General features: G+C 50.8%; 2 protein-coding genes across 2 annotated transcripts in view; one reads left to right on the top strand and one right to left on the bottom strand.

Annotated features, from left to right (window-relative positions):
- The window catches only part of PPME1 (protein phosphatase methylesterase 1), a 29,998-nt gene extending 3,860 nt beyond the window's left edge, over window positions 1-26,138 (bottom strand). Inside the window, exons 1-11 of the mRNA XM_029048202.2 lie at window positions 25,904-26,138; window positions 14,645-14,738; window positions 13,260-13,352; window positions 11,586-11,643; window positions 10,990-11,041; window positions 9,591-9,745; window positions 8,808-8,898; window positions 7,228-7,293; window positions 5,425-5,548; window positions 2,285-2,414; window positions 1,621-1,665 (exon numbers count right to left, since the gene is read on the bottom strand). Coding sequence (XP_028904035.1) covers window positions 1,621-1,665; window positions 2,285-2,414; window positions 5,425-5,548; window positions 7,228-7,293; window positions 8,808-8,898; window positions 9,591-9,745; window positions 10,990-11,041; window positions 11,586-11,643; window positions 13,260-13,352; window positions 14,645-14,738; window positions 25,904-26,004 — 1,009 coding nt within the window. The 5' untranslated portion in view covers window positions 26,005-26,138. The remainder of the gene's footprint in view (window positions 1-1,620; window positions 1,666-2,284; window positions 2,415-5,424; window positions 5,549-7,227; window positions 7,294-8,807; window positions 8,899-9,590; window positions 9,746-10,989; window positions 11,042-11,585; window positions 11,644-13,259; window positions 13,353-14,644; window positions 14,739-25,903) is intronic.
- Window positions 26,139-26,274: 136 nt separating this feature from the next.
- Window positions 26,275-27,333, top strand: part of C2CD3 (C2 domain containing 3 centriole elongation regulator) — a 41,246-nt gene continuing 40,187 nt past the window's right edge. Inside the window, exon 1 of the mRNA XM_029047842.2 lies at window positions 26,275-26,380. Within this exon, the coding sequence (XP_028903675.1) occupies window positions 26,326-26,380 (55 nt within the window). The 5' untranslated portion in view covers window positions 26,275-26,325. The remainder of the gene's footprint in view (window positions 26,381-27,333) is intronic.

The following is a 27,333-nucleotide window of genomic DNA, read 5'->3' as shown; positions in this document are numbered from 1 at the left end:
GCCAGTCCTTTCCCTTGCCGGGACGGAGAGGCGGTTGGTCGCAGAGAGCACCGCGGCTCAGTGCGGCCACGTGGGCCGCACCTTCGATCCCGACTCAGCTGCGCGGTGTCTCGCCCACAGCCCGGCTGCTCTTCGCCTCATTCCCCTCGGGCTTTGATCTGTGGGTCTGAGCCCATCTGCCCAGTCACCGATGCCCAGCCAAACCCCAAGTGAACCCCAAGTAACCCTGGACATGGAACTGACGAACTGGTGGCGTGCCAGGGAACCGAATCTCCGCAGAACTCGACATCGTGTGAAGGGAACTCGTTTTGTGACCACCTGCTGCTGTACCCAAGGGTCAAGGGCTAAGGACAAGAGGCAAAAACGAGCACCTCTGCAGTTTGCAACAGTGAACGGACTGGAAGTGCCATAAAAGTGGACCTGCACGTTGAGGTGGGATCTTCAACCATCACTACAGGGAGCCGTGGGGCTGCCAACCGTGCATTCTCCGGAGCCCGAGAACTCCATCCAACTTCACCTCTCCTTCCCGGCTCTCCCGAGCTAAGTATACGGAAAGCACTTAATAACAGCTACCACTGAACACCTGGTGTCTGAGTCTGGGGTCCGGCCCATAACTAGTGATCGGCCCGGCGGGGACGCAGGAGGGGCCGCTCCCACGAAAGCCTTCAAAATGCCCTTGGAGTAATAATAACACTATAACAGTGATGATAATGATAACGGTGGTATTTGTTAAGCACTTCTTATCAATCAGTCAATGGCATTTATTGAGCACTTACTATGTGCCAAGCACTGCATTTAAGCACTGGGGTAGAAACAGTACAATCAGATCGGTCACAGTCCCCATTACCCATGGGGCACACCGTCTAAGGGGGAGGAAAAACGGGGTTTTAGTCTCTATTTTACTGATGAGGAAACTGAGTCTCACACAGCAAGCAAGCGGCAGAGCCCGAATGAGAACCCAGGCCTCCCGATTCCCAGAGCCTGTGCTCTTTTCACTAGGCCACGCTACCTCTTCAACAGCTTACGGCACGGTTATGAGGCACCCACATCTGACCGTCTCCCGTGCTCCTCAAAGGCACGCCTGCGACTTCAGATAAGGCTTTCCTCGATCATTTCCACCCACTCTTCAATCGCTTTCCGGGTTAAGCACTCGCTCAGAAACCGCAAGTGATGGTTTTTAATTTTCCCTCCATCCGAAAGTTCGATCGGTGGCACTGGCCCCAGTAGTGGGCTTCTCGGCTTCCCGGGGGAGAGCCCCTAACATGTGATTGAGCGGGTTTGGGGTTGCCAGGGGGTTTAGGATTTACTCTGCAAGTTTTGCCCCATCCCTGAAAATGGTTACACTCTTCAATCCCCCACCCAACCCTCCCCGGTTCCAACCGGAGAGGGCTCTGGTGGTGTGGGAAAGGGCCGAGCGCTACCTGCGTGGCATGCGCTAAAGGGACGAAGGTCCAAAAGCATTCTCTCTCTACACAGGGACAGACAACTCCTGTCTCCACGGAAGATCCGGGGCCCCAAACAATCAAGTACCGGCGCCCCCTCGACCCCGCTCCATTTATCTCCTCCAAGCCTGCTCAATCCCTCGATACAGCCGACGAGGCCACAACACCAAGTCCTTACCTTGCATCTGCCCAATGGTCAGGTCTTTATCCAGCCTATCCACACCTGAAACAAAGCAAGTCAACGTGTGAGGGTGGAATCCGGCTGCAGCCCCCCGCATCACGCACCGAAAGGGAAGGTGGCCACCGCCTGAGACGTACGTGCGTCCCTCGCCCAGTAAAACCTCCGAGATCTTGAGGTCTCCACCCCCGCCCCGCCCCCAGCCTGCGTGGGACATTGGTCCCCAGTAAGGCACTGGCTGGGGCAGTAGTTCTGGGGCTTGAGTCCAACTGTGGGGTGGATCTGCAGAGCCCCAATCTCCTCTCTGCCCTCACCCCACCCCAAATGAGGCCCAAAACCACACCACACCTAAGGGACTACAGAGTCAAACTTTGGGGAGAAAGGAGGGACTTGTCCTTATTCCAGCCAAACTCTCACCTCACGTTCAAAATTGCCACCTCCCTACTTTTCAAGAGAACCTGAAAGTGTCCCACCGCTCTTTGTGCACAGGGGTTCGATCTGGGCCAGGGAAACAAAATGATCCCGTTGCCTCATTTCTCCAAATGAAACGACCCACAGACCATCCCAACCTCTTTTCTCTCTCCCCTCAAACGCTGCATACCGGTGGCTAATTCCATGTATCAATAAAACAGAACCAGCAGTTGGGTCTCACTTGTGGTCTTACCTGCCAGAAGCAGCAATTTGGGACTCGGGCAGCTAAGGAAGAGGTTGGACAGACCCCGGAACCAGCCATCCCAGTACTTTTCGGTTTTGGCGAGCTCGATCCTCCAAGTGTACGGGTGGTCTTTCTTGGTCTGGAGAGGTTGGGATGGAAAGATGGAAACGGGGGCTGAGTCTGAGAGCAGCCCAGTGGGGAGAAAGATACCATGACTGGCGGCTGCGGGGGAGGCCACTCGGGGGAAAGAAAGCTAACACCGATTCCAAGCATGGCCCGGCACCCCGACAAGATAAAACCAAAAGATTCCCTTAGGGGAAGAGACAGACTCTGGAAAAGTTCGGGATGTTGGATGGCCTTCCCAGAAACATCAGGATGGAGGTCCAGAAGAGCAACCCACCACCCCGTTGCTCCTACCAGACTCAGGGCACTGGCCGAACGAGATGGACCCCTGCCATGACCCAATAACAGCAGTTCTCTGCCCTCCATCACCTTTCCCCCTCCTATCTTTCCTTGCTGCTCTCCTACTCCAACCCAATCCGCACACCTGGCTTCTCTAATGCCAACCTACTCACTGTACCTCGATCTCACCTATCTCGCCGCCAATCTCTAGCCCACGTCCCAACTCAGGTCTGGAACCTCCCTCTCCATATCCGACAGTTACTCTCCCCACCTTCAAAGTCTGACTGAAAGACCACCTCCTCCGAGAGCCCTTCCTCGTCTAAGCCGTCATTTCCCCTTCTCCCGCTCCCTTCTGCGTCGGCCTGGCACTTGAATTTGCAGCCTTTATTCACCCCTCCCTCAGCCCCGCAGCACTTAGGTACATATTCGTATTTTAAAGCTCAGTGTGGGCAGGGAATGTGTCTACCGACTCTGTTACACTGTACTCTCCAAGAACTTGGTACAGTGCTTCGCATACAGTAAACACTCAACAAATATGATTTACTGACTGACTGAACGATTGATTGACTTGTTGACCATTGCCAAGCTGGCTTTGGCCCCAGATGATCTACTCAGAAGGAAAATCTCTATCAGGCATCGAGAGTCAACCCGGACCTCGAGCAAATATGCTTTTTGGATTCACATCGATCGCATTTACGGAGCGCCCCCCGAAGGGCAGAACTCTGCACTTGGGAGAGAAGAATACAATTGACAGACATGGGTCCTGCCCTCCAGGAACTTAAAATCTAGCGGGTCCACTGGCCCGACCTTTAAGAGCTGTTCCGAGAGCGGCAACCCTTTACGAGTCCCTCTCCGCTGACGATGATGAGCCACAAATTGTTATGCTGTGCAGTAAACAGGCCGACCAGTCTCCCTTCCCCAGATAAAGCTGAATTTTCCCCTCTAGACTTTCCCCAGTGGGCAAAGAACACGTCTTCCAACTCTGTCATGCTGTACTCGCCCAAGCGCTTAGTCCAGTGCTCTGCATACACTAAGGACTCGGTAAAGACCGCTGATTGATTGATTGATTAATGCTCAAGCCTGATCTCAAAATCACCAAGCTGATCTCAAAAGTCCTCTTGGGAAAGGCAAAGGCTTCCGGGCAGACTTGAGACGTACATCATTTGGATTTCGTTGAAGATGTCCTGGGGGCTTTTCAGTCAAAGAGGAGGAGTCGGGAATCCAGACCAATGGAATGAATGAAAATGAAGAGAGCCCCAGGACCCCTGACTGGAGGTTTTGGAGGCAGGATGGGCTATCGTCTTAGATCTGCTGAGCATTCTCAGAGGGCAATGAGGAGAGCAAAAGAAGCGGTGTGGTCTAGCGGAAAGCTTACAGGCCTGGAAGTCAGAGGACCTGGGTTCTAATCCTGGCTCTGCCACTTGCCTGCTGTGTGACCTTGAGTAAGTCACTTAATTTCTCTGGGCCTCAGTTTCCTCACCTATAAAATGGGGAGTCAATATCTGTTCTCTCTCTCACCTAGATCACGAACCCAGGTGTCCCGACTCCCAGTCCCTCCCCCTTGGCCGTGCTGCTGTCTTCATCGTGTAAACACCCCCGAGGACCTGCTTTGGGGAAGGCATGGGCTCCTTTCACAAATCGTCCCTTCATTCTGCTTGTACTGCTGAAGAATGAAGCGTCTGCTTTCCGGTGTGGCTGACAAAAGTTTGTAGGAATTGTTCCCGCTAGGCAGGGAATAAAAGAAGGGGAATCTGGCACTGTGTGGATGGAGAATAAGAGTTTCAGCATATGTCTATGCTCACTCAGACTGAGAGACAGTCAGACTGCCCACTCAAAACGCTTATCAAGAGGGAAACCTGACAGTCATATCAGGTGTGGTATGATCGTCCTGTTTTGAAGTTTACATTTTATAGCTTAACTGAGGACAGAACTGCTCAAGAAGAGTTATTTACTACTAAATGGACATTGTTAGCTGCCTCCTTGCCCGGGGCAAATAATCATTAAAGTCAGGTAAAAGGGGAAAAGCCCTTTGCTCCAGAGAGCCGCATAGAACCCGACCTGGAGGTTGCTCAACCACACTCTGCTCAAACCTGCTCCCCAGAACTCCTCAACTCACTCAACCCACAGCTTTGCTGCCAGATACATAGAGATCGGGCCCATGCAGTAAAGAGAGCTTTAATGCAGGGTTGTAAGAGACGGGGGGTGAACTTCACCAGAAGGGCAGTCTGCTGAGGCGGGGAGAAAACAGGGGGCCAAATGCTGTGCCTTTGAAGGTCTGAAGCCCCTGGAAGGAGGAGCTGGCAGAAGAAGTGGCACACAGGTGGCCACTCTATGGAACAGAGTGGTGCTGGCCGGGGCAGAGGCCGACAGGAGAGAAAAAGAGAGAAGGGGACAGGGGGCAGCTTCAGCAAGAGGTGGGCTCTTCCTCACCCGGGCCATCTCGACAATGGCAGCGGAAATACTTTCGTTCATTCCTTCAGCCATCGCCTGCCAACCTGGCCCACGCTCGGCCCAAGCCAACACCTGGACACTAACTCACTCCCCGAGCCCACCCACGGGCCTCCCTTGGCCTGGTTTCGTTCAACCCTACAGGAAATTCTTTCCAATGTCAACCCGAAGGTTTCCTGCTGAAGCTTATCTCCATCCACTGCGGTCCATTTCTCCGTGGAAAGAGAAGAGAGCTGTCCCCCACCGCCTATCGTACCACTTCACGCTCCTTTCGTTAGAGCGCAACAACCCTTGCCTACCTCAGTATCATCTTCCTTCTTCCTTTTGTTGACAGATTCGCCCCCCTCGTCATCTTCCTCTTCCTCCTCTATGATCCCTTCTTCTATGGCTTTAGAGACTTCTGGACTAGTCGTCCCCTCACACCTGGTGTAAAGAGAAAAAATGTTAAAACACGCATGCACACATCCACACACGCACCGCTCTCTATTACTGAAATAACCTAGTGCTTCCTTATCACCATCACCAACAGCACTATGTGCAAAGCCTGGTACCAGATGTTTGGGAATGTGCTACAGAAATAAGAGCTTTGGACCTTGCCCTTGAGGACTTTATCAGCTCAATGAGCCCACCCTAACTGCAGAGTATTTCATAATCAAATATTCGCTCATCCTTCCAACCCCCCTGAGAAAGAGTTGGGTGAAAAGACTTTATTTTCCAGAGTTTTACAAGCGGACCTGAGGCAGCTCGATCTTGTGGGAAGATCAAATCCTGTCCCGATTTGAACCGACCAGTTTAGTTCAGGATTAACCTAACCAAACGTCGAAAATAAAACCGTCGGTCTGCCGGAACTCACACTCACACTCCGAATACAAACATGAAATTATCTGTGTACGTGTGCGTGCACATATACAAACAGACGTAAATGCACGTATACATAAAGACACACACCAAAAAAAATCCCCAAACACTAGCCCAGCTCTCGCCCTTAGCCTTGCTGGGTTCCAAAGAGGAACTGCGCCTGGTCAGCAGAGAAGGTTGGACTTGATGAAGCTTGGTCTTCAGCCTATGAACTCCACTGACATGTCCTCGTACACAAACAGCCACGTTATGAGTTACAAGAACACTGTTCTCACTTGGTGCAAATCCCTTACTCTTGCTCTTTCTGGTGCCTTGGCTCTCTTAGCTATAAAGCCGGGAGAAAGTCATCAGCCATCTCTTACAGTCATCAAAACATTCTATTCATTGAGCGTAAGAAATTACGGATATGTACGTAAGTGCTTATGTACATTCAAGAGAGGCTGAGGTCAGGGTGAATAAAGGACTCAGAGATGCTATGTGCACGAACCCAAATATCTATGAAGGATTTTAACTATCGGGAATGTTGTCAGGCAAATAAATATTTCCACTCACACCAGGGACAGCAGCGGCCTGGGAGTTAGAGGACTTCGGTTCTAGTCCTGGTTCTGCTACCTGCCCACCGTGAGCCCTTGGACAAGTCACTTCACAACTCCGTGCCTGTTTCCTCACCTATCAGGTGGGGATAAAACACTCATTTTTCCCTTCCTCTTAGACTGTGGGCCCTGAGGGTGGGCTGGGGATGGCATCCGATCCGAAGAGCCTCTATTTATGCCAGCGCTTTAGCAGACCGAGACCGCTTAATTATCGCCGAATGGCCGCAATGAGAGGGCCTACCGCTGCCAAGCCCAGAGAGCAGAAGTGCCCGCCTGCTTCTAGCCCCGTTGGCCCTCCCCATCCATTCGACACACTGCCCTTGCTTCATAGCCAGAATCGCGGGCCCGCCTAGAAGCAATGACATTACCGGCAGCCCCTCAGAACTAAAATTCCTGAGCCGTTTCTTACGTTTCCCAGTTTTTTACTCCTAGAGTGGGCCCAGATCCACTGTGGAGTTTTGTATTGGGCGATGCTGTAAAAATTGCCTAAAAATTATTTACAAAACTTGCTGTGGGCACTGGGTCATTTCCAAAATCCACTTGACAAATGATGAAGTCATCCCCTTTTGGTGATGATACCAGTAAATGAATGACCATTGCCGGATTCTGTTTTAATGTTCGAGCATGATTAAGACAAAGAACGGAACCTACTGTTTTACTTGGCCAACCATAGAAACTCGCGCAGATTCCAGATTCCTTATCTGACCGCTCTTCACACTGGAGAGGGAGAATAGGGAAATATGAGGAAAGGGGGAGGAGATAACCCAGAAAGCATTATTCCACATTTCACTGTGCCATGTAGTCAGTCACTCAATCATCAATCATATTTATTAAGCGTTTACTGTGCGCAAGGCACTGTGCTAAGTTCTCCCGAGAGTACAATATTACAGAGTTGGCAGACACATTCCCTGCCCACAATGAGCTTACAGTCTAGAGGATGAGCTTTCCATCTAGGTCACCTAGGTGACCAAAGCCAAGTTGATGATTCTCTCTGTGGTCCCTCAAAAGTCACAATCGCCTCTTCCATTAAAACAAGGAAGCAAGGTGTACATGGACTGTGATCAAATGCAGTATGAAATCGGCAATCTACGGCAGCAAGTTTCGAAATTGTTTGCAGCGGATAATCAAGCGCAAAGCTACGCTTCCCTTATGGCTAAAACCGACCACAGATTTCCAAGTTTGGTGACACGGAGCGGCAGGTGGGATGAGATGCGAGGCAGCGATGCTCCTCGCAAGACCCGGCAGAATCCAGTAGCAGGTGTCCCTTTCCTATATCTCCCCAAGGCTCAGCCCGGAGTTGGTCAATCTAGATTAGGGAGACCTATCTTTTTTTCTGTAATTATTTGAGCCATCCATCGATCGCTCAATCAGTGGTATTTCCTGCTTGTTTACTGTATATAGAGCACCACACCAAGTGCTTGGGAGAGTATAAGCTCGTCTCTAGTCTGCAGGCAGGGACCGACTCTGCTGTACTCTACTCTCCCAAGCGCTCGGCACAGGGCTCTGCACAGAGTAAGCCCTCTATAGATACCACTGATGATGATGAGACGACAACAGAGTAGAACCGATCCCTGCACTCAAGTGTCTTCCAAACTAGTCAGGGGTTTACAATATTGTGAGCAGGCAATCAGTGAAATCTAATCTATTTTTGCTGACACTTGCCCCTTTCTTTTCCCTCCTTGAAAAAAGGTAAGATCCAAAGCTCAGTGGCTCTGAAACAACTTGGCCAGCCACGGAACCAAGTTTATCCCTCTGTGATCTCTCAACCCCATTCGTTCCCTTCGGTCTCATTTTCCCTTTCATTTGACTTCTCCCCTGTGCACTTCTAGTCCCACCCTTCATTTTTACGAGAGAAATGGGCTTGGGGAATTTGTGGGAAGAGAGTCTAAGGTGTGAGGTGAGGAACAACTGCCGGGAGACAAGATCTGTTCTTTCGCTGGAAGCGGCCTCCCTGGAGAGCAACAGATGGATTCTCACCCGGCTCGGTGCCGGGGTGGAGGCCACGGGGATTTAGCCTCCGTCCGGGTCTCGAAAAGTCTGGGTTTTCTATCGTTTCCAGGTATGGGACGGTCAGGTGTTAATCTCAGCCAACCTAGGCTTGCCCCAACTTCCGTGCCCACACCGACCCCCGACTGCCAAACTGAAGAGAGAAGTCAGTAGACTTGCTGCTCTCAACTGTGACATTCATGTCAAAGGTCAACAAGGAAAACGCTACAAAACAAGCACGCTACCTCCACTCTATTGCATTCTCCAGTGACTTGAAGGTCTTCGGGCGGCCACGTAAGAAATTCTGCATACTGTTGAGCGCATCCATGGCTGTGCCTAGGTAGTCAACCGAGGTATGAGCCATCAGCAGAACCCAGGGAAGCTAGAACAATAGGAACAGCCCACCCACCTATGGAATCCCTCGTAAACCCCACTTGAACACAGACTGATAACTGGGGGGGAGCTGGCAGGAAAAAGTGGGGAGCGAAGGGAACTGCCTCGAGTCCAGAGGCTCGGTGGCGGATGCGGGGATTCCTATTCCCACCGCTCAGTCACCTGGGACGCCTCTTGTCTCTCAGGGAAGGAGTGATGGAGAGGGGGAGAGGGAGGGAGAGAGAGCCTAGAGGGGGTAGTACTGGAGCAGCTTTAACCTTCGATCATAGAGACCGGGTCCTTTTGGCTTCGCCCCTCTGACATACTGTACAGTGATACGTATTCGAAAGGGATCCCAAGGCTAGCGAGGTTTCCTCTGCCGTGCGGGCGGGACCGAATGGGCCAAGATGAGCCTGACCGCCTCGGCCGGGTCGAGTCCACACTAATATTGTCCTCTGAGGTGCTGTTTCTGTAACTGATCTAATAAGGAGTGAGGGCTGGATCTTCCCAAAACAACAAAAACCCAACCCTCTAATTTCCCTTCTTGGACTGGTAAGACACTTTCCTCCTCCTCCAAAGGCCTGCCGACCTGCTGCTCTAACCCTCCCGGAGGGGAGTCCCCCAGCAAGGCCCCCGGAGGCTACGACCAAACGTACCTTCCACCACGTCGATCATGCAAAGCCCCAGTAAGCTTGGAACCAGGTTGGAGGCTGCGGTGTGGACTGCGATTGCCCCGCCCATGCTGTGCCCGATCAGCATGATTGGAGGAGGCAGATCCCCGTACAGAGCTTCGACCACATTCCCAACATCCCTGCCGGGAAGAGAAAACATTGTTCGATTAGGCGAAAACAGCAGAACTGCACCCACGACTCCCATCTCGCTTCCCTGGTTTCCTCCTCTACTTCAAGCGGTCAGTAACTGTCATCGAACGGCGGCTGCAGGCAGAGCACTGGACTTGGTACACGATGCTCGCCCTCAAGGAGCTGGGATAAGATTACTGCACCAGGGAAGGGGAAGGCGGGCGAGGAGGAAAGAGACAGAGAGAGCCCTTCAACCGGGCAGGGCTGGAGACTGAATGACTGACCGATCGACTGAGTAGAGTTTAATTCTCCCACCTTGACTACTGCATCAGTCTCCTGGCTGCCGCTCCCTGCCTCCGGTCCATACTTCACTCTGCTGCTTGGACCATTTTTCTACCAAACTGCCCAGTCCAGGTTTGCCCACTCCTCAAGAACTTCCAGGGGTTGCCCATCCTCCTTCATATCAAACAGAAACTCCTTACTACCTTAAACCACTCAAATACGCCGGGCCCTCCTATCCTACCTCCCTGATTTCCTACCACGACCCGGCACGCTCACTTTACTCCTCTGGTGCCCGCCTACTCACTGTACCTCCATCTCGCCTATCTCGCCACCGACTCCTCGCCCACACCTATCTCTGACCTGGAGTTCCTCTCCCTTCATATCCAACGGACCACGACTCTGCCTGCCTTCAGAGACTTATTAATAATTACGGTATTTTTTCAGTGCTTATCGTGTGCCAGGCACTGTACTAATCACATCTCCTCGGAGAGGCCTTCCCCGACTATGGCCTTCATTTCCCCTACTCCCTCTCTCTTCTGTGTCTCCTTGCACTTGGACTTGTTTCCTATATTCATCCCACCCTCAGCCCTATACCACTTACCTTTTATTGTCTTCTCTCCCTCTAGACTATAAGTTCATTACGGACAAGGAACGTGCCTACCAACTCTGTGGTACAGTACTCTCCCAAGCGCTTAGAAAAGTGCTCTGCACACAGTAAGTGCTCAATAAATACCACTGCCTGATTTCTTAAACTTCGACGAGTCTTTTACGATACTAAATCGGGGATGGGAAAATGTTGAAAGACTTTCTCATTAACAGAGGCAGAAACAGAACCTTTCTAGACTAGACCTCTTTTGATCTCTACTCTAAATCCTGGCCCGATCCTCTCAGGGGGCCAGAGGGGGTCTCTGGAGGTCAGGGGAGACAAAGAAGCCAGGCAGGAGTGGCGGTGACAGCGCTAGGCTATACCTACTTGGCCATCGTCTCCGCAGACAGGTCTTCGGTGTTCCTAACTTTCGTTTCGCCTGGAAGAGAAACGTCAAGGGCACGGGATGAGACGCGGCATTTCTTTCGAACTCCAGATCGCTAAGCCACGGGTGGAGAATGACCACAATGGAGATGGCTGGCTACGTTACCCCTGCCGAAATCTGACCAGTGATCACTTTCTTCGATCGAACCTAAATGTTTATGACAAGGGTGATGCCTGGGGCCAACCAAAACCAGTCTTACTGCCCCCTGCCCTAGCATTAATAAATACTCAGCCCAGTTATTTACTGAGTGGACAGAGTTAGAGCGCTCAAAGGTTTGCTATGTCGAAGAATCTGTTTGCAGCAGACTACTTAATCAGAGAGAGACATTCATGACTAATGGAATACGGCCTTGCAGAACAGAGGTAGGTTTGTGATTTAAGCTCACTGTGGGCAGGGAATGTGTCTGGCTGTTTATTGTCGCGATGTACTCTCCCCAAGCACTCAGTACAGGAAGCGCTCAATAAATACAACTAGATTAATGAATGAACGAATGACGGCAGTGGAAGGTGGGATTCTTAAGCTTCATCTCTCCACTTACCGTGACTCCTCAGATCCAAGGCCACAATCCTACATTGAATCCTACTGATGATGGCTACCTGTTGGGAGAATAAGGGCAAGAAGTTTGTAAGAGGCATCTGACTGAGCAAAGGAGGTAACACTTTAGCCCTACATGCTCGCCAACACCATCCATCTTCTTTCTATAAGCCTCAAATCAAAACCCAGAAAGAATAAAGGGAAAAATACACCGTCAATAAAATCTAAAAAGAACATCAGGGAATGACTTTGCCTTTGACTGTGCCTTATCCCTATGACAACTCTTCCTGAAAACTTGGTCCTTCCAGGCTTTCCAGAACCGTGAGAGGGTCCACCGCTGCCGGCTCTACGCTCATTCCCTATTTTCCTTCTGGCGGATCTGAACTGGAGGTCACCTGGTTCCCAACTTCACCCATTTCCACCTCCTGCCCGGTGGTCAGGGCCACTCTAATGGTGACTCGAGTAACAATATGCATATGGTCAGGAAGCAGTCTGGCCCAGCGGAAAGAGCTCGGACCTGGGAACGAGGGGGGCCCGGGTTCTATTCTTGGCCCTGCCACCAGCCGGCTTCTCTAGCCCTCGGTTACCTCATCTGTAAAATGGGGATAAAATACCCATTCTCCCTCCCTCAAACCGTGAGCCCCATGTAGGACTGGGTCTATAACCAATCCACTTATACTGCAACAACCCCAACTGCGTTTCCCAAAGGGCACAGTTATTATTTTTCATGGAGAAAATTAAAAAATTCTGGAGGGTTAAGCATCTGGCTAATAGGTGGCTTATCAAGATATGTTCTTGGCTCCCTTCCCCCTCTACCTCCTTAAACTAGAACCTCCTCCCCATTATGCCCCAGGTCCCTACAAAATGGTAGTTGTACATGGCTTTAATACAGAGCTACTTCTTTTCTAAAGTACAAACAGGTGATTTTTATAGTAATACCACAACAAAACCTATTTCTGCTCCCCATCACTGACAAATGGTGTTCTGGGGAGTTAATTTTCCCTAAACAATTCCAACTTGATCATTATATAACCCTAGCCGCCAAAATAAAAATGACTTTTGGAATGTGGGAAAAGTCAATTTACTGGTTAAAATACGGTTTGGGTGAGATACACTGACGACTGCTCCCCGTGACAAAAAACAAAAGAGAAAAAACAAAACAAAACAAAAGACTCTCGTCAACCCAAACCTTAAAAGGCAACAAATTACCACCTAATGTTGTTGAGATGACCCCCTCACTGCTCTCCAGGACTAGGCCTGAATCAATGACTGTTTGTGCCTCCACAGTGCTCTACTACAGGGCTCTCTGCACATTCCAACCATTTACAAAATATCATTGCTACTGCATGACGGGGGCAAAAGGATTGACAACAAAACTCGTAATATCACTCGTCTCACGCAGTGAATTTCCCAATTCTCAAGTCCCCGCCTGGAGTGCCGGCATGCTCAAAACCTAAAAGGATCAGGAGCCTTTCCCAACAGTGATCTGGAAGTCACAGTGGCAGTCACTTAACACCATTACAGAGCAGCGTGGCTTCGTGGATAGAGCCCAGGCCCGGGAGTCAGCAGCAGAACGCCATGTGCAGCCTCACGAGCATCTGAAGTCATCTGTGAATGGCTTTAAAGGCTTTAAACCCTGGGTTCCACTAACCCCCACCTGCTTTTGTCAGAAACTTACAGTGAACACGGCCCAGGAGAGAGCAGAATGGCCTCCCCCATGCAGCAGCAGCAAGACGGGGCCCTCGGAACCACTCTTGTAAATTCGAAAAGTGTACGAACAGTTAAGGATGACAATATTCTAGCTTGGTTTGTAATGTTTTCTCTCGTTGCTTCTCTTCTCTGATTTTATGCCAGGACTGTGGAATTCAGTTCTTGGGATCCTTTCAACGCATCTGCAAAGCTGTCAACATTTTCCCAGCCAAAGAATCTGCTTGGCAGTAACCCCCCCGAGTACAAGAGGTTTCCCAGGTGTGAACCTCGTTAACGGATCGTGTCGGGACAAGAGAAGCGGGTACCCTCGTCCACCTGTCCCCAGGAGCTCGGGGGCAGCCCCGACTCCCGGGTAGAGACGTACACAACCGATCGAGCTGGGCCCAAGGCAGAGGGGCGGGACCAGCCAGAGGGCGACATGTACGAGCAGACGAGTGGCCCACAGAATCCCAGAATCGGCCCCTCCGCCGAGGGGCCCGGAGGTGACGGGGAAGCAGAGTCCCCCAGCTGGCTCTACCCAAAGAGGACCGAAAAGGAGAGCTGACTACGAGATCGACCTAATGCCCAACTTGAAACAAGTATCGCTGGGCTCGAGAACGTGCAAAAAGGAGCGTGTCCAATGGGCAGGAATTTAGGTCTGCCGACTCCTATCACCTCGCTGACCGTGGACTTGAGATATATGTCAATCGCAAAATACGTCTGTCTTTTAAGAAGACAGTCAGCAATTAGCCAATAGAAGGCATAAGTTAACAAGCAAGAAGAAAATGCATTTTGAATGAAACACAGACTAAAAGCGATTCAGAAAATAAGGAATCTCTTGTTGAGAGGTCTCTAAGATCCTCTCTGCTCACTCCGGTCCTAAGGTAGGGGAGAAATAAATATTGGCTAGAAGAGAATCAAACAAAGTTTCCGAAAATGTGCGATGTGTGATTCTCAGCCTGCATTCGCATTCAACTGGAGAGGTGGATGCCTGTCGCCCGTTCCCCTCTGGGAAGGGGAACGGTCACCACCACAGGCCAGGAGGACTTGCTTCCCCGGAGACCCGGTCCCAGCGTAACCTGGACATCCAAAGCTTCCACGGGGCATCTCTCTACTCTGGTTTCTAGGGACTGGCACATGGGAACCATGCAGCTACCGCACCCTCAGGGCCTGGAAACTTCCGAAATCCAAACCTCAACTTTCTGGAGTGACCACTTCCCATGAAGATCGTCTGGGTCTCTGTCTTCACTCTACTGCTGATCCGTGCATTCTTTGGCCGTGCCGCCCAGACATCCACCCCACTGTGAGTACTGCTTTCACACAGGGCAGACTGTGACCGGTTAGCCAAAGGACAGACAGTTTGCCAAAGGATATATCTTTACCGGTTTCATTCTCAACCACAACATCTTCCATGGATTCGAAGTACTGGCTCCAGGGGACCGGGGAAAAATCCCGCTTTCTTCCAGGGCTGAAAAACAACATTACAAAGACAGGAAAATTTTATCCTTCAATATATACAAGGGAGACTTTACATCACAGTACAAGAGTAGAGTTTCTCAGTGGCAGAAAAAGGCTATCAAACCACAAGCACCACGTTAAAAAAAACTTTAGATAGGGCCAAGAAAGAATCATCTTGAATTCACACTGCCAACTTTCGGAGCATTTTCATTCGCATCTGCATTTTAATTCAATCATCTCCAGAAGGAAGCGAGATGGGCTGTCTGGTCCAGCGGTCCCTAGAGATGGGAGATATACTGCCCATCCCCAAGGGGGAACCTTCCCCTCCCAAAGTACCCCTGGTGCTACGGTCTACTACCTTCCATTCCCATCTTGTTTCCCTCCAGAGCCTCTTCCCCAGGCCCACAGAAACCATTGCAAAGTCATTACTGGGTCAGGCCAGGCCAACCCAGCCAACCAGCAGTCCAAAATCCCATCCCCAACAGCAATCAGTCCATCAGCGGTCTGGATCGGATGCCTACTAGGGACAGAGCCCTGTACTCGGAAGGGCACGGCCAAAGTCCGAGGACAACCGTCCCTACCCTATAGGAGCTGACCTAATGGGGGAAGCCAGGGAGACAGGCAGACACACATTAACCACCAAGAGAAGAACAAGGATGTGTTCCAGAGAACGACAAAGAGTGAGATCTGTCAGAGTGAGAGAACTGAATAAACGAGTGTTCAAATGTATATACATATAGATGTGCACCGGTGCCTAGGTAGGTGAAAGTCCATAAGGGCTAAACAGCACTAACAGGGTGCTGAAAGGTAACGTGATTGCATTCCTAACCATTCGACTGACCTCCTTTCATCATCTTCACTTTGTGTTGCTCGCCTCTGTTTGCACCTCCACCCTGCGCCCTTTCTCCCCACCTCTCCCTGCCTTTCTCTGGCCAGTGGAGTGGGATACCAGCTGCACACAGAGAAGAGAAGTCCTCCAAACCACACCTCTCCCCATCTTTAAAGCTCTCCTGAAATCCCACTTCTTTGGGAAGCCTTCCCCAACTAATACACGTCACCACGGAGGGATCAACCTAACACTCACTCTTATCTTCTATTTCATGTCCTATTTATTCCACGTATCTATTTATACACACACAAGGACATACAGAGATAAATGTGCATATATAATAAAATGTGTGAATATATGCATAGGAATATATGTATATTAATATTTATGTTCCTATTTCATTCTTAAAAAACTGCACATTTCCAGTTCTATCCTTAGTCTTCTGCTATTTGTAATTTTTTGGGGGTCTGGGCCCCACCCCCACCAGTTCCGTAAGCTCTCTGAGGGTATGGGATGTGGGCCTTTGCTGCTGCTGTACCAGTCCCAAATGCTTGAAGAGGGCTTACTCATTCATTCATTCATTCAATAGTATTTATTGAGCGCTTACTATGCGCAGAGCACTGTACTAAGTGCTTGGAATGAACAAGTCGGCAACAGATAGAGACAGTCCCTGCCGTTTGACGGGCTTACGGTCTAATCGGGGGAGACGGACAGACAAGAACGATGGCAATAAACAGAGTCAAGGGGAAGAACATCTCGTAAAACCAATGGCAACTAAATAGAATCAATAGCATTCGGTAGGTGCTGAATCCCGTTGTCTGACTGACTGACAACAGGTTCTTTCCTCCCAGCACCACTGGCTCATTAAGAATAGAAGAGTCACCACCAATCTGGGTCAGACGAACAGTCCGTCTGCCAATAGTTCCGACAGTGGAATCAGAGGATGCTCAGAGTAATAACGAGACGACAGCCCACCTTAGCGGAAAAGAACGGCTCTCAACTCTGAGGTTCATAAGGGGGATATTAAAATGGGCATTTTAATATCGTTTTTTGAAGTTACTGACATTTTTGACATGGACAAATTCTATACTCCTATCACCAGTGGTGGGAAGAGGGGTTTCCTTCCTTTGTCTCACACTGACTCCCTTCAAGCTTTATTGGGGTTCTCCAGGGCCTCCCAGGGCCTACCCGTGCAGTGGGTGAATAACCATTCTGTGTTCTCCCTGTTTGTTCAATCTCTCAGTTTTCATTTTTCCAGACTTAAGAGCCTAATTTTTTTAATGCTATCTGTTAAGCGCTTCCTACGTGCCAGGCTAAGCGCTGGGGCAGACACAAGGTAATCGGGTCGGACACAGTCCCCGTCCCACATGGGGCTTAGGGTTTAAGTGGGGCTGGCAAGGAGAAGCCAAGTCTTTGGCCCACTGCTATCTCTGTGAGCTTCCGGCGGCCCTTTAGCTTTACTTTTAGTTTTTCCAACTGCATCTTTTCAGTTTGGTTTTGCTTCTTCTACCGGCACGGCCTTTCGGGAGCCATGTCCCTCTCCATCCTCCTGCAACCAGAGTGGAGGCGGGGCCAACTCACACATTCAAAATCCTCCCTAGGCCCCTCGCCAGCTGCAGCCAGGACCACTCCACGCTTCCCCCACCTCTTCCCACAGCTCAAAGGTGGACCTAGACCGCCCACCTCCCCTTCACAGCTTCTGCTCCGAAATGAAACTCTATTATACTTTCCCACACACGCAGTACCGACCGTGCTCTGCACACAGTAAATGCTCAAAGAAACCCCACTGATTGATCGATAGGAATTTTTTTTACAGGGAGGATCCTGACCGAGCTCAGACGGTGGTTAAACGATATTTCCTGTTTGTTTTCAATACTTCACTGATGGTGTCCGGCACTTATTAACCTACTTGGCAGCCACCCCACGCTAAACCAATCATTTTAAGGAACGGTCGGCCACGATCCAAGATCCCTCTTTTCAGAGTCATAACTGAACACTTATCACTAGAGAGTCGTATCTTGGATTCTCTCCCCATTGGCAGGACCTTTCACCTGAGGCCCCTCGGCCACTTCTCTGTCCACTCCCTCAAACTTTGTAAGACCCTCCCGCAGGGCAGCTATTAACGAGACGCTTCAATCCTCAGAAAGACATCAGTGCCGGCGGGAAACCCGCATATCCCATGGGCAAACCTTCACCTTTGAGATCACTTGTGATCATTTTAGAGCAAACCACTCCTAGCACTGATGTCTTGGGGCTTCCAATCTTCCACTATGAGTTGCATCATGGCTTCTTGAATGATGGAACGTTTGCCTCTGGCTTTCTTTTCCAAATCCTTTCTCATTACGACACCCGGCACCGTGGTAGCTGCCACCGTGCACTGGACCAATTTGGGGGAAAGAAGCTGTCAAAATAACTCCAAGTCACAAATGATAGCTCAGAGTCCAATCTGAAGTAGCTTGGGTGCCTTCCTCTAAATCCATCGCTCTGTATTTGTTCTAATAGGGTCTCGCGGAACTTATCCTGAGCGCTTAGGAATCTTCTCGCCCGGAACTTGGAGATTTCACTATACTCTTTTCACAAGATTGATCAAGATGCTTAACACGACCAGTCTCAGCCGTGTCCTCTGGGAGACCGAGCCATCCATCGATCAATCAGTGGTAAGGGCTTTCTGTGTGCAGAGCAGTGTACTAAGCACTTGGGAGAAAATACACTAGACCTGAAAGCTCACTGTGGGCAGGGAGCGTGATTGTATTCTGTTGTATTGTACTCTGCCAGCTGCTCCTCACACAGTAAGCATTCAATAAATACCACAGATAATGAAGACTAGAGGAGGTAGACAGGATCCCTACCCGCAAGTAGCTTATAGACTCGAGGAGAAGACAGACATTAAAATTTATTACAGATGGATATGTACGTAAGAACTCCGGGGTTGGGGGTGACTATCAAAATGCTTAAGGGGTACAGCCTCAAGTTCAAAGTTGACACAGAAAAGAGGGCTTGGGTCAGGGAAGGCCTCTTGCAGGAGAGAGGAGAACTCAGTGTCAGGCCGGAATGTGAATCCTCAGTGCTGTCAGAGGTGAAACTCACTGTCAGTGGTGTCTCCTTTGAATACAAAGAACTACTATACACGGACACACTAACCCCTTCAGAGAACTCCAGCAGAACTACTTTTTTTCTGATTTCTCCACTTCAGGGTAGAGACTAATAAAGTGGTGGTGAAGAAACTGGCAGCGACACTCCTGACAGAACGAAAAAAGATGACGGTCTCCTTCGGCTTCTGCATCTGGTCCCTTTCCCTATCCCGTATTTACATTTTCACATTCTCTTTTTGAACACAACTAGCAGCCCCGACATCAAAACTTACCTCAACCCGGCAGGTAATACTTTGCCATAGAAAGCCAACTGTTCTAGAAGCCTCGTAAAACCAAGAGTCGCTCCGTTCGACGCTTAAACCGGTTGGGTTGATTTGCGCAGCGGAACCAGTTCCAGGCCCCCGACAGAATTCCTCCCAAAAGGTACCACGATCCAGTTTACTCTGCCTCTTGCCACGGCTTGCTCCCTCAAACCATTCCTAGGCTCCTTTCTCAAGTTTAACAGCAGACCTTTTATACTCTGACAGTGAGGTTTTTCAGGCTAAAATAAGGAAACGGATCTGTTGCCGTGGTGGAACGGTAGTAACGACTATAAATTAATTGAGGCATTCGTTCAGGGCTCACTGTGTGCCAAAGACCCTACTGAGAGCTTGGATAGATACGACAGAGTCTCTGTCCCACCCGGGGCTCCCAGCCTAAGAAAGGGGGAGGGAGAACAGGTAAAACCTGGAGCAATCCAGGAGGTGCTCATCACCAAAGCTCTACGGCAGACGCTTCTTGGGGAAAATATAGGTGGCGGCACCATTCCCCTTTCATGTTTAACAAGAAGAGGGATGAATCCCTTTCGGAGTTGTGAAGATTAGCTGCAAACGGGCTGCAGCTGACTAAGCAGTCCCACAAAACACACCATAACACTGGATGCTTTTAATCCCACTTGAAATACTGGTTCCAGTCACTCACCACAATTTAACGAGACGATCGACTGCACCGAAGCTAAGAATGAAATGCCGGCAGAAGTAATGTGACCCGGGATTCGGGGATACAGGGGCGAGCTCACCCACCGTACCAGGACTAATTGTGCTTTCCTTTTCCTAACTGCTCTTTGGAAAATGTATCACTGAACAGACCACCCCTCCTCCCCTGAGCTCCAGAACACAATTCTGCCTGTTCAAAGGCTGTAGCGGAGGGAGCTTCAGAAGATGATGAAAGTCAACTCGAGATTCCAGGCACAGGGTTTTGCAAATGAGCCAAAATGAAAAAAAAAACCAACCCAGAAACACTCCAATGGCTACAGTACAGTGACACCCAAAGAAAACACTAATGAAATGGTCAGAGGACGAAGCACATCATGCCAAGAATGAGCCCCAATAAAGCGGTGAAAAACCAAGTTTATTATTATAATTGGCTTTCTGAATTTCTCATCATGGAAAATCCACCTTAGGTCTCCAGACCAAGATTACTCAGCCAGCAACCATTTTAAAATGGAGATCTTGAATATCTGTTCCTGAAATACATTAATACTCAGACATCAAAGCTCCCCTCGTTAAGCCTGGTACCGTAACCTAAGAAGACCAAACATGACACAGCTCTGTTGGGGATCGTTACGCTGTCGTTGGGGATCATTATGAGTTACGGCGCCTAAGTGACATCGGACCACGGGGACGCAATTTGCACTCAATTCCGGGGTCCATTTCGAATCCCACCGTCTATCCCTTGCCCCACACTCTGAAGAACTCCCATGTCTCTTGGAAGTTGGACCAAGGTAGGAGCCGGGTTTCAAGCTCACAGACCTTTTAGGATGAGGTTGTCTTCTTTTTACGTTGATGAGCATCAACCTCTCTTGGTCAGAAGGTATTACTTGTACTTTACCTCTGAATTATTTTTCTTAGGAGAGTCCAGTTCTAAATAAGTTAAAACTAAGTTCTACACTCTAGTTCCACAAGTATCTTCCAATTAATAAAAATGCCAAACCATATTCTAGTACATACGTGTGGCATACAGCAAAATCTCAAATAGCCAGGTGGAAATTATGTGCATTTCCATGCACTAGACCTGAAAGTTTTCTGCCATCCACCCACCTCCCCAAACCCCACGATTTTTGGCCTGTTCCCTTGCTCTCTGCAGTGTCCCATTTCTGACAGGGGGCCAGAAGACTCTCATGGGCATTTACGTCCTTTACCGCCGAAATACCCACTTACCACATATCTATTTTTACATTCCCTTCTTCCTTCTATTGGATGATTACTTTTTGTGTCTGACTCCCTTGCTAGAGCGTAAGCTCCTTGCGGGAAAGGGCCGAGCCTTCGAACTCTACGGCGCTCTCCTTGAAAGCACTAGGCTCGCTGCTCTGCACACGGTGGGCCCTCAATAAGTACTACTAAGCTGGCAATGACTCCCAAGCATCCCCTTTTTCCCAATTCCTGGAAAAATGAGGGAAATGCCAGCGGGGTGTCAGCACACGCATTTCATATGGGAGTTTTGCTCTGTTTCTGTTCATAAAGATACCTAGCTGAAACCTCCTTAGTATCGCCGTCCCAGGTCCCTCCGTCAGCCTGGAGCGGTGGAAAAACAGAGCTGGAGACATTAAAACAGTAATAAAAGGTATTGAACAGGTAAGGGTTCTGGTTTGAAAAAAGTCGCATGACATATCTTGAGGCTGAAAATGCCTGTAATCTAACCACACCAGAAGTAACCAGCCTCCTGATCCAATGCTCTACCTCCCTCAGCAGCTCCTACGTCCACCAGTCCCAGACCGGTTCCCCCGGGGTGAGTCCGGAGCCCGGAGCCCAGAACCCGGAGTCCACCCCCCAAAACCTCAGCCTTCCTGAAGGACACCGGCTCACACGGCCACTCCCTGCAGTGGATTTCTCCTCGGGCCGTGGGGTCCTTCTTCGCCATTTCCTAGCCCCTCTCTTCCTTGACCCATTCCTCCCCCAGAATTGGCGGAGCCCCAGATGATGTCACTACCTGAGTGACCGACGCCTTAAGTAAACTGCTCTCTCCTTTTGGAACGGATCCTGAGGAGTAAGCAGTTTCTCTCTTTTTTTTCTCACCGTGGGGGTAGCCTTGCATGGACAGTTCCACGGGATCCTAATAATTATTTTTAAAGAACGAATCCAAAATGAGGGACTATTTTTGGTAGAGAAATTTCGTCCCTCTGGTTCTAGTTTTCAAGGCAATAATCAATCAATGGTGTTCACTGAGCACTGTAATAAGCGCTTGGAAGAGTACAAAAATCTTAGACTCTCTCGATCCCCTGTAAAATGATATAATGGCATTAGTTGTCACTTTTGTTTTAAATTCCTCCAAGAAGTCTCAGTAGGAAAAATATTCTTAACGTGCTTTTTGGCCAGGATCTTAGTAACCGGACCAAATCAGGATATTTAGGAAGTTTTTTTTTATTTTGTAGATGACCCACACGGCGGGGCTGGGATCGCCATCACCGGTGTCCCTTTCCAGTCACCGCTCGCCTCACACCTTTTTCGGCCAGTTTCACCATCGTCTTCTTCAATACAAAACAGAGACATGAAAAGGACAGACTGGACAAGCCAAAGAGGTTCCCGCCACTAGCAGCGGATGGCCGGTCCTTCTAGTTCCACGATTCGGGAAAGAAAGAAGGAAGGAGTGAAGACTCCTGGGATCCAGTCTCAGCTCCACAGCTGCCCCGATCAGTGACCTTCTCCCTTCGGTCCCCAATCCATTCCACTTTCTGTACCATCAAGAAACGGTGCTTTCCGGCAAAGCCCAATGCTCACAATAAACTATGGGGAGAAAAGAAGCGATTTACAAGGTCTCTCCGATGCTACAGAAGGTACCGAGATGAGAGCAGCTTCAGAGTCCTCGGATCGGGGTCCCTCATCCCAGGTAGGGTCTGATCGCAATTCGGTACAGGAGGGAGCAGAGAAAGCACTGGAGAATAAGGGGCTGCCATGGCTTGGACCCCGACTACACACCTCCATCTCCGGCCTGGCCTGAGTCTTCTCACTCCTCAGTGCTCGGGGAAATCTACATCAAAGTGAGACCTTACAGACCCTCTTGCAAAGGTGCCGGGCTCCCGCGGAGGCCACTAACCATCAATTTCCAGAAGATTCTTCTGGCCCGGGAGACCGCCCTGTGCCAAAGTTTAACCTCTTGGGGCAGTTTCGGTTCCCAGCCAGGGGACCCCGATGGCCTATTAGTCTGCGTGCCTTTGATGTGAACAGTCCACCGCGCACCCAACTGAGAGGCCCGGAGCATTTACCAGGGCTTCTTCCAGGACATCAAGGAGCAGTCACGTCAGCACCAGGGGGAGGACCGGTTTCCGTGCCAAACGGTTGGCCTATATTCACGGAGGCAAAACGGATCGTCTACCCGAGGTAAAAGCTAAGCCCGCTTTTAAAAATCCAAAAAGCACCAAACCGTGAGAAATTTAAGAACCGCTGCATTTCCAGAGCCAGGATTCCCGAGCCGTCTCTTCATTTTCCTAACGGCGGAAGCGTGTCTTACATCACAAACGGCGAAATAGAGTCTCCAGTGAAAATCACAGGAAGGAGGTTAGAGAGTGAGATGAGACTCACTGACGTCTTCAAAGACAACATCTATTGAGCCCCTGTGAGCGGAGAACTGTACTGGGGGCCGGAATATCTGTAGCCTCTGTCCTTGAATAGTTTACAATCTCACGGGAAGCTGACGAGGTCTATCCCAATATCAGAGTATCATCAAAGACACAAGAGGGTTGGACTAAAGTGAAAGCTTCAGCCAACATCTCAGCTGTTCAACTAGGCAGGCTAAACTCCCCCCCAAATTTCTAGGCAAAATCAAAGCAGCATATTTTAATCGATTTTACTTTAGCCATTCAATAGTATTTATTGAGCGCTATGTGCAGGGCACTGTACTAAGCGCTTGGCTCTTCAGACCCAAGAATCTGTAAACAGTTGGGGCTAGAAAAGTTAAAGCACTTTACGTCCGTGACCTTAAGGACGGCAGGGCCTACAGCCACCGCACCTTCAGAGTATCACCGATGAGGACCACCCAAATTCTAATCCCTGTCCCTTCTCTGTGCCTCAGTTTCCTCATCTGTTAAACCTGCTCCCTTCGCTCTCTCCCCCACCCTCTGACTGGGAGCCCCACGTCAGACGGGGGACCGTGTCTGATCTTGACTGGGTTGTATCCACTCCGGCACTGAGCAGTGTTGGGCTCCCAGTAAGGGACTCCTTACTTCCTTACAGAAGTAAGGGAAGCAGCGTGGCTCAGTGGAAAGAGCCGGGGCTTGGGAGCCAGAGGTCGTGCGTTCCAATCCCGGCTCTGCCACTTGTCAGCTGGGTGACTGTGGGCAAGTCACTTCTCTGGGCCTCAGTGCCCTCATCTGTCAAATGGGGATGAAGACTGGGAGTCTCACATGGGACAACCCAATGACCCTGTAACTGTCCCAGTGCTTAGAACAGTGCTCTGCACATAGGAAGCGCTTAACAGCGTGGCACAATGGAAAGAGCACGGGCTTTGGAGTCAGGGCTCATGAGTTCGAATCCCAGCTCTGCCATTTGTCAGCTGTGTGACTGTGGGCGAGTCACTTAACTTCTCTGTGCCTCAGTTCCCTCATCTGTAAAATGGGGATTGAGACTGTGAGCCCCACGTGGGACAACCTGATTCCCCTGTGTCTACCCCAGCGCTTAGAACAGTGCTCTGCACATAGTAAGCGCTTAACAAATACCAACATTATTATTATTATTATTAACAAATACCAACATTATTATTATTAAATGTTTAACAGATATTCCACTGATCACTGTCCTCCCTCTTTCTCCCACCCAAGGGTCACTCTTTCTTCCTCGCCATTAACTCCCTTTATTCATTCCATCGTACTTATTGAGCGCTTCCTAGGGGCAGAGCACTGGACTAAGCGCTTGGAACAGACAACAGGGCAACAGAGAGAGACCATCCCGGCCCAACGACAGGCTCGAGGCCTAAACTCCCTTCATCCACATCTCTCCTTGGATAGGATCCTCCTTCCTTCTCTCCGCGGGCCCCTCTCCCCGCCTCCTCCCACAGCAGTTTATTGAGCGCTGACTAGGTGCAGAGCACAGGACTAAGCACTTGGAACGGACAATTGGGCAACAGAAAGAGACCATCCCGGCCCAACGACGGGCTCACGGTCTAAAAGGGGGGAGACAGACAGCCACACAAAACAAAATACATTCGGTCCTATTTATTGAGCGCTGACTAGGTGCAGAGCACTGGCCTAAGCGCTTGGAATGGACAACCGGGGGACAGGGAGGGACCGTCCCTGCCCAACGACGGGCTCACAGTCTTCCTCCCCCACCCATCAGCCCTGTGCTCATTTGTCTATATTTTTATGACCCTATTTATTTTATTAATGAGGTGTCCATCCCCTTGATTCTATTTATTGTGATTATGTTTTGTTTTTGTCCATCTGTCTCCCCCGATTAGACCGTGAGCCCGTCGCTGGGCCGGGATGGTCTCTCTCTGTTGCCCAATTGTCCATTCCAAGCGCTTAGTCCAGAGTTTTGCACAGAGTAAGCGCTCAGTAAATACGATTGACTGAATGAATTTCCATCCAGCCCAACTGACCCCTTTCTCTTCGGTGTGGGGTTTTTTGGTGTGTTCTTTCCCTCTCTGTCCCCCCAGACACAGAGACGGAGGCAGGACCTTCCCCCTTCCCGGGGCAGGCCTGCAGGGGAGGACGTGGCTCAGTGGATAGAGCCCGGGCTGGGGACTCAGAAGTCGTGGGTTCGAATCCCGCCTCTGCCACTTGTCAGCTGGGTGACTGTGGGCAAGTCACTTCTCTGGGCCTCAGTGACCACATCTGTCAAATGGGGGTGAAGACTGGGAGCCTTCTGTGGGACCACCTGATTAACCTAGATCTCTCCCAGCGCTTCGAACAGCGCTCTGCACCTAGTAAGCGCTTAATCAATGCCAACATGATGATGATTATCCGTGTGACTGTGGGCGAGTCACTTCTCCGGGCCTCAGTTCCCTCATCTGTCAAATGGGGGTGAAGACTGGGAGCCTTCTGTGGGATCTCCCCCGGCGCTTGGAACAGCGCTCTGCACCTAGTAAGCGCTTAATAAACGCCACCATTATTATCCGCGTGACTGTGGGCGAGTCACTTCTCCGGGCCTCAACCACCTCATCTGTCAAATGGGGATGAAGACTGGGAGCCTCGGGTGGGACCACCCGATGCCCCGGGATCTTCCCCAGCGCTTTTAGCACAAGTGCTTCAAAACCCGATGGGGGGGGCGGGGGGGGGGCACGTACCCCATTCTCATCTTGGCTCCGGATTGTCCTCCGCCGCCCCCGGGCAGAGGGGGCCGGGAGGGCAGGCGGCCCAAGTGCATGGTCTTCTCCATGGCCGACATGAGGGGCGGGCCGGCGGGCCGCGGCTCCTCCTTCGCCGCCCGGTCTCGGTGCGTCGCTCCGTCCCTCGGCCGGTCCCGGGGCCCGTCCCGCCTCCCCTCAGCTCCCCTCGGCGCCCCGACCGGAAGTGCGCATCGCCCGGCCGCAAGGGCCTCTGGGTAGCGGCGTGGTCGGGCCTCGGCCGGCCCAGCGCGGCAAGGGGGGGAGGGGGGGGTCGCAGAGCATCCTGGGCCGCCGCAAGGCTCGTCGGGAGTTGTAGTCCGCGCTGAGGGGGGCCGTTGCCGGGGAACGGCGGAGCAGGGGGAAAGGGCCCGGGCCTGCACATGAAGCCCAGGAAGGGAGCGGGGCTCGGGACCGGCCGCGGCCGACAAAGGACAGGTAACGCAGGACCAGGACAGCCGGAGGGCGCCACGGAGGAGGAGGCCGTGGGACACACACACACAGAGAGGATTTTTTTGCCATTGTTCTTGTCCTTCTCCCCCGATCGGCCCGTGAGCCCGTCAAACGGCAGGGACCGTCTCTATCTGTTGCCGACTTGTTCATTCCAAGCGCTTAGTCCAGGGCTCTGCCCAGAGTAAGCGCTCACTAAATACTATCGAATGAATGGCCGTGGGAAGCAGCGGGGCTCGGGGGGAAAGAGGTCCGAGGTCATGGGTTCGTAATAATAATAATGTTGGTATCTGTTAAGCGCTTACTAGGTGCCGAGCACCGTTCTAAGCGCTGGGGTAAACACAGGGGAATCAGGTGGTCCCCCGTGGGGCTCACCGTCTTCATCCCCATTTTACAGATGAGGGAACTGAGGCGCAGAGAAGGGAAGTGACTCGCCCCCGGTCACCCAGCCGACAAGTGGCAGAGCCGGGATTCGAACTCAGGAGCCCTGACTCCAAAGCCCGGGCTCTTTCCACTGCGCCACGCTGCTTCTCCATCCCGGCTCGGCCCTTTGTCAGCTGGGTGACTGGGGGCGAGTCACTTCATTCATTCAATAGTATGTAGTGAGCGCTTACTCTGTGCCGAGCACTGGACTAAGCGCTTGGAATGAACAAGTCGGCAACAGATAGAGACAATGTCTGCCCTTGGATGGGCTTACAGTCTAATCGGGGACCGGGGAGCCTCCCATAGGACCACCTGATGACCCTGTATCTCCCCCAGCGCTTACGACAGTGCTCTGCACATAGTAAGCGCTTAACAAATACCAACACTGTTATTATTAACTCCCTCTCTTCCCCCCTCCTGAGAGCTCACCTTCCCCTCTGCTCCCCCTCCCCTCGTCGCTCTGTATCACTTATTACCCTCTTTCTTTTGTTAGAACTGTAGATGATACTAATAATGTT

Source organism: Ornithorhynchus anatinus, chromosome 20 (assembly GCF_004115215.2).
Source record: "Ornithorhynchus anatinus isolate Pmale09 chromosome 20, mOrnAna1.pri.v4, whole genome shotgun sequence".
NCBI lineage: Eukaryota > Metazoa > Chordata > Mammalia > Monotremata > Ornithorhynchidae > Ornithorhynchus > Ornithorhynchus anatinus.
This window is presented reverse-complemented; position numbering and strand designations above follow the sequence as displayed.